Source organism: Aspergillus foveolatus (assembly GCF_047715535.1).
Source record: "Aspergillus foveolatus strain CBS 279.81 unplaced genomic scaffold BDW70scaffold_8, whole genome shotgun sequence".
Taxonomy (NCBI): domain Eukaryota; kingdom Fungi; phylum Ascomycota; class Eurotiomycetes; order Eurotiales; family Aspergillaceae; genus Aspergillus; species Aspergillus foveolatus.
In genome coordinates, this window is record NW_027396072.1 from 646,183 (window position 1) to 655,478 (window position 9,296).

The window sequence follows — 9,296 nt, forward strand, 5'->3', positions numbered from 1 at the left end:
TATGGAAACGAGAAAGGCCAGGAGAAGGGCGAGGAGTATGGAAACGAGAAAGACCAGGAGTATGGCCAGGAGCATGGCACAGGCTTCCACCACCCGCCCAACAAGCACGAGGCCCGTGACGAACCCTCCACTGTCATTGGAGGGCCCAGCGGCGATGATATCGGTAACGTCGCCGATATCCCTACTGTCAACAGCTTCACGAGCAATTTCGACGGTCATTACACGGACGACCACTCTGTCGACGTCGACAAGACCTTCATCGTCAAACCCCATAAGGCCCGCGCCCTGCGTCCGGGACAAGAGGACGAACACAGCAAGCACGGCGAAGATGTCACCGTTATCGGCGGCCCTAACGGCGACGATGTCGGCAATGGATTCGGTGCCGCCAACGTCAACACGGTGGACACAGAGACGAACGAGTCCGTCAACGATGACCACTCGGTCAAGGTTGAGGAGACCGAAATCATTAACCCTGGTGGTGAACACATCCATCCCATTAAGCCGCACTCCGAGGGACACGGCACTGAGCATCACTCTAGCGCGGAGGAGCCGGCCCCTTCTAAGCCTGTTCAGCATGACTCACACTCCGAGTCCGACCCTGAATGTACAAAGGTTCATGAGGTGGTGCACACAGTGACCAGCACTCGTACTGCTGTCGAGACAGCCACCCACACTGTCTGGCCTCAGCCGGCCCACTCTGAAGGACAGGAGCCTTCACACAACCAGTATCCTTCTGCTGGAAGTCCCTCCAGTCCCCACGGCCAGGAGCAGGCTCCTGCTGCGTCTCAGTACCAGAGCGAGCAGAACGGCAGCAAACACAACTACCCGGAAAATGGGTCGAGCTCGTGGAACTCTAAGGGTTCTGAAGAGTCTGGCGATTCCGGACACGCCAAAGGCCAGGACCAGGCCCCAGCCACCCCTCAGTATCAGAGCGAGCAGGACGGCAAGAAAAACAACTACCCCGAGACTGGGTCGAGCTCGTGGAACTCTAAGGGTTCTGAAGAGTCTGGCGATTCCGGACACGCCAAAGGCCAGGAACAGGCCCCCTCCGCTCCTCAGTACGGCGGCAAGAACGATGAAAACAACGAAAACAACTCCGGAAATGTGTCGGGCTGGTCCGATTCTCAGGCTCCCGAGCAACCTTCGAACTCCGAGAACGCCAAAGGTCAGCAGCAGGCTCCTGCAGCCCCTCAGTATCAGGAAGGGAACGACAGCAACAACCCTGATCCCGAGGCTGGATCGAGCTGGTCGAACTCTCAAGCGCCGGCACAGTCTTCCAACTCGCAGTACTCCGGACAGTCAGGTACGTCTGAACAGCAGTCCCCCAGCAAGGATCAGGGCCAGGACAAATCTTCACTCGTGTGGTCTTCCCCATCTTCCTCAAAAGAGGAGGGAAGTTACAACGCCAGCCCTGCCCCGGCCGCCAGTGAGGTCTATTACGGCGCCCATTCGTCCCACGCGGCTTGGGAGTCCACCCCTACAAGCGGGAGCTATGGCTCCCATGACTACTCCCACGCTCAGTATCAGCCCTCCCCCGCGTCACAAGGTGCATACAATGCCCCTGCCGCATCCGCCATCACTGTCGCAGAGGCCTCCTCCTTCAGCGTGATTCCTGTGCATGCACCCAGCGGGACCCCCCGGGCACACGCTCACGGTTCCGTTGTCGTGGCTTCGTCCAGCACGCCTGTTTCGTCTGCGTTCCGCGTGCACAACCCTTCTGTACCCACTGGTGCTTCCCCTGAGCAGAACCACCGTAACTCACCGTCACCATCGCCCTCTACTAATGGAGTGGCCGAGTTCACAGGCGGCGCTGGGCGCGTTGCTAAGATCGAAGGGTTGTGCGGTGTGTTGGTGGGTGTTTTCACCCTTCTGGCATTTGCGCTGTGATTACCGCGCTGCTTGCTCCTCAGCATTGAGGACGTGAGATCTCTGAAGGTGACTGACGCCCGGTCGTCCGCTTCTCATCTACTCTTACGTTCATGACGCTCTTTAGTTATGTCCTTTTTCTTTTTTTAATGCCAGGGTTCTTTCTGTGTATCCTACAGCTAGCCCGCCTTTGGGTTATATTAATGAATTTTTTTCTTCTGCCGAAGCCAATACCTTGCATTTGCCTATTAGACTATGAACCATAAACCTTATGGTAGGAATGCTAGGAGCTATGCCAGTCCCATGTAAGGAGAACTATCTACTGGGTCGTTTCTCCACTGTGCCATTTCACTCTATCCAATTTCAGAGGAAGATGAATCAACCGAAAGCCCTCACCCGTCAGATCTGGCATTCTCCCTCCGCGGATATTGGTTTGAAGCGCCGCATGAAGCAGCCTTGGCGGCGCCAATCCTTCATCGCGCCCCTTCCTCATTGCCACAAACTCCTGCTCGCTGACACCCACCTTCAGGTGCTTGTTACGCTCTCTGTGCTCGCCGACGCTGGTATACGGAATGGGTGGGCGCCCTTCCGGCCCGCCAGGCGGGTAGTCGTGGCCCGCCCAGATCCTGACATGGGAGGGGAAGGAGAGAAGGCGCTGTCCGGATCTGTAGAGACTCTCTGCGCTGCCGAAGGGGAAATCGCAGCGTGCTGTGCCGAGGTCGACATGGAAGAGGGTGTCGCCGGTGAAGATGTTGTCTAGGTAGGGTCAATAATTGCTCTTGAACCCGAAAGTTGAGATTGAGGTTGAGGTTAGGGTTGCAAGCATGAAAGTGCAAGAAGACAAATAGAAAGACAAAACTCACTTCCAATCTGATAGCCCATATGGTCCGGCGTATGCCCTGGGAGGTGCAGCGCCGTAACCGTTAGGGACCCAAGAACGAAGGTCTCGTTGTCTCTGAATAGCCTGTCAAAGACATTTCGATATTCGTCAGGCGAGATCCCATATTTCTCGCCGAACACCCGCTGCACCTGTCCGATGTGCTCGCCTATCCCGATCGCCGGTCTATGGTCTGCGCCCTGCTCTTGCGCCAGACGAGCCTGGAGATACGATGCGGCGGTCAGGTGGTCAGCGTGGGCGTGGGTCTCTAGAATCATGGAAACGCTGTAGCCCTCTTTCCGGATCAAGGAGAGAAGCGTATCGGCAGAGGATGTACTGATTTCCTGCGTTGCAGGGTCATAGTCTAGCACTGCGTCGATGATGATGGCCGCGCCTGTTGATGGGTCGGCGACGATATACTGCCACGAGCCGGTTTTGTTTTCGAAAATGCTGTGGATTGTTGGCTCCATGGGAGGGATATGTGCATTCTGGCTTGCTGTTGAGGGTGAGAGTGAGGGTGAGGAATGATACCTAGGCCTCGTGGGGGAGAGATGTCTGGATGGGTACGCGGAGAGCTGCTGGCGTGGGCCTGGGCTTGCGACAGCAGGTGGAGTAGCCCCAACACTGGGCGCCAGGTATTCAGGCAGAGCTGGGACTGGAGTGACTGAGTATTGCCGAGTGAGCCTGGCAGTCGCTGGCCACGGCCTACTATGGCCGATTACACCCGAAGCTCTGCTCCTGGCTGCTATGGGAGCTGCAGGTGGTAGTCGTTGTAGGAGCTGCATGACTGCGGTAAGCCAAAAAAAGCAACGGAAATCAATGGCAAGCTTATTTCAGTTCGGAGAGAGAAAGTGGTCTTTCGAGTTCGATGCTGGGGTGCTAGTTCCATCTTTTATGGACATTGCCTTCAATCGGCGACTGAGGCAGCGGACGGCGACTGGTCCCCTTTTAGCACCGATCTATCGTTTAGCCATCCAACGCCTCAAATTCTGCCTGATACTACTGGATTTACCACGACGTCATTAAAATATACAATTATTGCAGACCGGATTAAATTGGTGGCGAATTGACCAGTGCTGGTCTTGGGTGTCGTACGGCAAGTAGGGCTCAACCCCTCTATGCTGCCGTAGCGGACGGCAGTGATGACGGTGTCGATGTTTTTCTCTGGGAAGATGTCGACTTGAGCATATAGCTGCAGCTGCACATGATGTTTTTAAAGTAGAATATGTATATATGACCCTGGATCTTGGTCTGCAGTAAAGCCTAGTCGGCGACTTACCACCGGTCACTCTAACGTGGAATCGCCGACTCGCCGGTTACGGGCAGTGCCTATTTATATCCCCGAAATAACCCATTTAATTCCAGTCGTCTCTAGATTTCTAAATCTTGAAAATAGTACGGCGCACAATGCTTCTCGCTCGTGCTGCACGGCGCTCCATCCTTTCACCATCGGCCAGGTTGGCCGTCAGTCGACATGCATCTACGGTATCACCGTCACCATCATTATCGCCATCACTATGGCCCGTGAACTCTGCTGCTCACAGTCATAAAGTCGTGGTGGTGGGCGCCGGGACCGCCGGCCTGAGCATCAGTCACCAGTTACTACGGTCTAAACGGTTCTCCCAGGACGAGATCGCCGTGATAGACCCGTCAGCCTGGCACCACTATCAACCCGGCTGGACATTAGTCGGCGGAGGTCTCAAAGCCAAAGACAGACTGCGGCGTCCACTGCAAGATCTGGTCAGCCCGCGCCTGAAGTTCTATCGCCATACAGTAGACACGTTTTGCCCTGACAGCAACACGATAATGCTTGACGATGGCCGTCGGATCGCATACGAACATATCGTGGTTGTTCCGGGCATTGAGATCGATTACGGAAGCATCAGAGGCCTCCCCCAGGCTCTCGCAGACCCCTCTGCACCCGTCTCATCTATTTACGGGTATGAGTTCTGCGACAAGGCATTCAAGACGATCGAAAACCTCAAGAAAGGCACGGCCATCTTCACCCAACCCACAGGCATCGTCAAATGCGCGGGCGCTCCTCAAAAGATCATGTGGCTGGCCCTAGACCACTGGCAGAAGACAGGCCGGTATACCTACAGACCAGGCACCAGCGCCGCGACGGCAGCCGTAGAAGAAGATTCGCCGATCAAGATCAAATTCGCAACCGGTCTGACCAGCCTATTCGGCGTTCCCAAGTACAGTGCTGTGCTGGAGCAGCTGCGCTGCCAGAGAGGCATCGAAGGCTATTTCCAGCACGACCTCGTTGCCATCGAGGGTAACCAGGCGGTCTTCAATGTTGCCTTGCCACATCCAGAGGGAGATGCAGGTAGGAACGGGAATGGGAATGGGAGTGGAACAGCCGCGGCCTCGACGACGCGGAAGGTACAGTTTGACCTGCTGCATGTCGTGCCCAAGATGGGGCCATATGCCTTTATCAGGAAAAGCCCGATCTCAGACAAGGCCGGGTATGTGGAAGTAGACGAAGCTACGACTCGTCATAGGCGATACTCGAATGTCTGGTCTGCGGGCGATGCGTCGAGTCTCCCTACTTCGAAGACTGTCGCGGCGATTACCGGCCAGGCGCCCGTGCTTGTACACAATATGCTGCAGGCTATGGACGGCAAGCCACCGGATGCAGTGTATGATGGGTATACCTCGTGTCCGTTGCTGACTGAATATGGCAAAGTGCTGCTTGCTGAGTTCAAGTATGGCGGGGAGCCGAGTGAGACGTTTCATCGGTGGTTTGGCATCGACCAGGCCGTTCCACGGCGTGCATTCTACCACCTAAAGAAGGACTTCTTCCCCTGGGTCTACTATAGCTCCATGGTTAAGGGGACGTGGCGGGGGCCCAAGGGGTGGAGTGTATAGATAGGGCAGTAGCCGGGCTCCTCGTGCAGCGAGGCACTACCGTAGAGCCACTAGAGTATTCGCTATCTAGCCTAGTCTAGCCTAGTCTACAGTAAAGTCTGGCTCTCAATTAAAATTGGTAAAATCAATTAAATTTTAATCCTTTACGTAGTCTGGTGCCACATGCCTTGGCGAATCGGGTGATCGAGAATGGACCCCGACAGAATCGGCGTCATCAACCCTGATTCTATCCATCTACCGATCTTACTATCCCATATTTACCTAACCCGTTGACTATAAGTCCAAAGGACTGAAAATGACCGTCGCCTGCACTGAGTGTCGCGGGCAGCATCTCCGCTGCGATTTCAGGAAGCCAACCTGTTCGCGCTGTGCCGATGCCCGACTGGCCTGTATCTACCTCCCTTCACGACGTGGAGGCAGACGCAAGCCTGCAGCTCTAGCTGCTCGTCAAGTGCCCAGCTCTTCACATTCGGGGACCTCTCTAGAAAAACAGGCCCAGCCTCCGGCTGTCATTTCCGACGCCCGCTTAGTCGGTCTCTACTACGAGCACTTCCACCCTGCTCACCCGATCCTGGTCCCCTCACGCCTCTATGAGAGTCGAGACTACCCTCGCTACTTGCGCCATGTCGTCGCCTTTATTGGCAGCCAGTACTCCGCGGTGCTGTCCAAGGATTCACTTGCGGAAGCCACTGCGCTCGAGTTCAGCACCACCGTCGACCGGACCCCCTGTATGGTGCAGGCGCTTCTCCTCTATTCTATCATCCTCAGTGCGCGCAACGAGCACCACCAGGCAGAGCTCTCCCTCGCTCGGGCAACGGAGATCGCCCTGGAACTGGGGATGTATCAGAAGGAATTCGCCACGACTATGGCTGACAGCCAGGAGCCTGAAGCAGAAAGCTTGCGCCGGACATGGTGGGAGCTGTTCGTCGTCGAGGTCTACACTGCCGCTCTCCAGCTGAAGCCTCATCTCCAGTTAAGGTGCAGCCAAGTGGCATACGATGTCCCACTCCCATGTGAAGAGTCCTTGTACAGCTCCCAGGAGACCATCGCCAATCCACCGAGCCTCGACTCATTCAGCATGCGACTGTTTACCGACGAGGACGAGGACGAGGCGGCCATACACCGCTACTCATCCTACAGTTACCGCATCGAAGCTGTCCGCATACTCGCGCGCGTGCTCGTTCTCAACAACCTGCCCGAGACGCAGACGCATCCAGACCACGCGCAGGCTGTGACCAATGCCCTAGTCAGCTGGGCAAACCACCTCCCGCCGCAAAAGGCCGCCTCCGGAATCATAGATATGTACGGGGCCGTTGACGAGATGCTCTTCCAAGCCCACGTCACCATCCACTACGCCTCCATGCTGCTGCACCTCCCGCGCAGCAACCTCAGTCCCCGTCTAGAGGCCCCCGACAGCCCCGGTCACGGGCACGCAGACAGTAAGACTGTCTGCCCCGCCATACCCAGCATCCGCCTGCCCCCCTCATCAGCCCGCCAGGTACACGATGTCATGGCCACCGAGGCCTCGAAGAGTCTCACCAACCTCCTATCCATGCGGCCTTGCGCAAGCGCCCGCACATACAGTCCATTTGCTGTGTCCGGCCTGCTCCTAGGCGGACTGGTGCAGCTTTCCACCAGCGAGCACCATCCACCCGCCTGTGCGGACCATCATCACAACCGCGTGATTCTCGTCCTTGGGGCTCTGAAGCTCCTGCGACAAAATTGGGCTCTTGCGAGAGAGGCACACCGCCAGCTGCGGCTTGCCGCCGCGGAGACCGTCTCGTTTATCTCGTCTTGCAGGAGATCGGTAGCTTTAGCGAGCGCTGGTTTCGCTACTACAGGTGGAAGAAACAGAAGTCCCAGCAATTGTAGTTGGACCCCGCGGCTTGTACCTGCAGGTGGGAATCCCGGTCTTCGAAATGAGGCTTCGCCTGCAAATGCGCTTCCCGTCTCGCCGGTCTTTCTCTCCGAGTACGTGGATCCAACCTGCAGCGATCCGTTCCTGTTTGACCGGCTGTCGGGGTTGGCAGAGGTTGACTATGTATAAAAGTAGTACTAGTGTGTTAGCAATCATAGTTAAGATAAAAAAATCCCAAACGGCAACATGCATCCCCAGTCCCTGTATCACTTTAGAGAACATTCAATTGTTCAATAATGTTTAACTATATGTACCTGCCGTTCAGCTCCAGCTGCTCGTCTACTAAATCAGCTATGGCAATAGGCCTAAGAACAGAGAACTCACTGATAGGAGTGGCTAGGGTAGTGTCCAAATCTAGTCCTCTAAGCTCGATTACCACCTACCTATGAGATGGCTCAATTATCTATTAATGAACAGATATCTTACGGTCTGGCTAGAGGACAGATCTAAAGCTATCTGAGGCCGCGGCAAACCAACCCTTATCGCTGAGATATGGCCTTTTAGACGTAGAGGACATGATAGTAGAGAGTCCAGAATTCAATATTTTGGTATGACCACAAGATGCGGGTGATTAGAATTTAGAGGTTTTGATATGAGTATCGTTTTTGGTTGTGGGAGCGGTGATTCTCTACTGCCTTCAATATAGCGTTTATCATTTGACGAGGTGATCACGATAGAACCAGGAAAGCAAGCAACGATGTAGAGCTTCTTGAGTTCGTACCACATACTTATCTCTGAGGAAGTAGAGCATTAAGCGCTACAAGCGTTTGTACTGAGCCTCGAATGAGAGACGAGCCCGTTATCCCGGAGGATGTAGCCCCATTTGTGATAAGTAACAAGACAGGGCGAAGAAATACATAAACAGTGAGAGCCGACACCGGCTACAGACTCTCAAGGTCAAACGTCTTCGCGTCCGGCTTCCAGATGCCCAATGCTGCGTCTCGCTTGATGAACTGTCCATACCCTTTCCGACCTACAACCCCCCCGTTGTCACGATCCCAGACAACCTGGCCGCGTAGAACAGTGTATCTGGGCCAGTTTGTGACTTTACGCCCCTCGTACGGCGTGTAGTCCGTATTATGATGTAACATCTCGTTCGTCACCGTCAGGTCCAGTTTGCCAGGATACCAGATTGTCAAATCCGCGTCAGAAATACCAGGAATCAGCGCGCCCTTTCGGGGGTACAGACCGTACAGTTTCGCCGCATTGGTTGAGAAAACCTGGACGAGCTTTGTGAGCTCGAGCTTTCCTGCCGACATAGCAAGGGGCATCCGCGTTTCCACACCCGGCAGGCCGTTGGGGATGTACCTGAACTGCCCCACGGGGTGCTCGGCCGTGATGCACGTCTTCTTGCCGGACTCGGCGTCATCATACCTGAACGGACAGTGATCCGAGCTGAGGATGGCAAACGTGCCGTTGTCCAGACCCGTCCAGATCGCTTCCTGGTCGTTTTTGTCCCGCGGCGGCGGCGAGCAGACGCACTTTGCTCCTTCGAAGCCCGGCTTGTCGAGATCGTGCCGGGTGAGGAAGAGGTACTGCGGGCACGTTTCAGCTAGAATTGGTTGGCCGAGGGTTTGTGCCTCGCGGATGCGTGTTGTCGCCCCGACGTCGCTCACGTGGACAAGGAGGATTGTGGAAAGGGATGGACAATTGTCATTATTGGATGGCCGACATGGCCGCCTATCTATATCTAGCTTACTGAATGATGACTAAGCGAGCTCGACCCCAGGGGCAGGCGGTACCAGAGGGCAGTATGCCCCGACA

General features: G+C 55.4%; 5 protein-coding genes across 5 annotated transcripts in view; 3 read left to right on the forward strand and 2 right to left on the reverse strand.

Moving 5' to 3' along the window:
- Positions 1-2,255, forward strand: part of CweA (putative GPI anchored protein) — a 3,325-nt gene extending 1,070 nt beyond the window's left edge. The window contains exon 2 of the mRNA XM_073734693.1: positions 17-2,255. Coding sequence (XP_073599034.1) covers positions 17-1,887 — 1,871 coding nt within the window. The 3' untranslated portion in view covers positions 1,888-2,255. The remainder of the gene's footprint in view (positions 1-16) is intronic.
- Positions 2,186-3,213, reverse strand: BDW70DRAFT_148180 (MBL fold metallo-hydrolase; the record flags this gene model as incomplete). The annotated part of the gene is made up of 2 exons (XM_073738828.1): positions 2,186-2,622; positions 2,730-3,213. 2 exons carry the CDS (start codon positions 3,211-3,213, stop codon positions 2,186-2,188), a joined length of 921 nt encoding a protein of 306 aa, XP_073599035.1.
- A 915-nt stretch (positions 3,214-4,128) lies between these two features.
- On the forward strand, positions 4,129-5,729 carry BDW70DRAFT_130564 (NAD(P)/FAD-dependent oxidoreductase). The gene has a single exon (XM_073735835.1). It carries the CDS (start codon positions 4,151-4,153, stop codon positions 5,612-5,614), a length of 1,464 nt encoding a protein of 487 aa, XP_073599036.1. The 5' UTR covers positions 4,129-4,150; the 3' UTR covers positions 5,615-5,729.
- A 180-nt stretch (positions 5,730-5,909) lies between these two features.
- On the forward strand, positions 5,910-7,818 carry BDW70DRAFT_148182 (Zn(II)2Cys6 transcription factor; the record flags this gene model as incomplete). The annotated part of the gene is made up of 2 exons (XM_073738829.1): positions 5,910-7,655; positions 7,798-7,818. 2 exons carry the CDS (start codon positions 5,910-5,912, stop codon positions 7,816-7,818), a joined length of 1,767 nt encoding a protein of 588 aa, XP_073599037.1.
- Positions 7,819-7,919: 101 nt separating this feature from the next.
- Positions 7,920-9,183, reverse strand: BDW70DRAFT_130567 (metal-dependent hydrolase). Its single transcript, XM_073735836.1, has one exon. The coding sequence runs from the start codon at positions 8,801-8,803 to the stop codon at positions 8,414-8,416; it is 390 nt and encodes a 129-aa protein (XP_073599038.1). The 5' UTR covers positions 8,804-9,183; the 3' UTR covers positions 7,920-8,413.
- Positions 9,184-9,296: the final 113 nt, after the last annotated feature.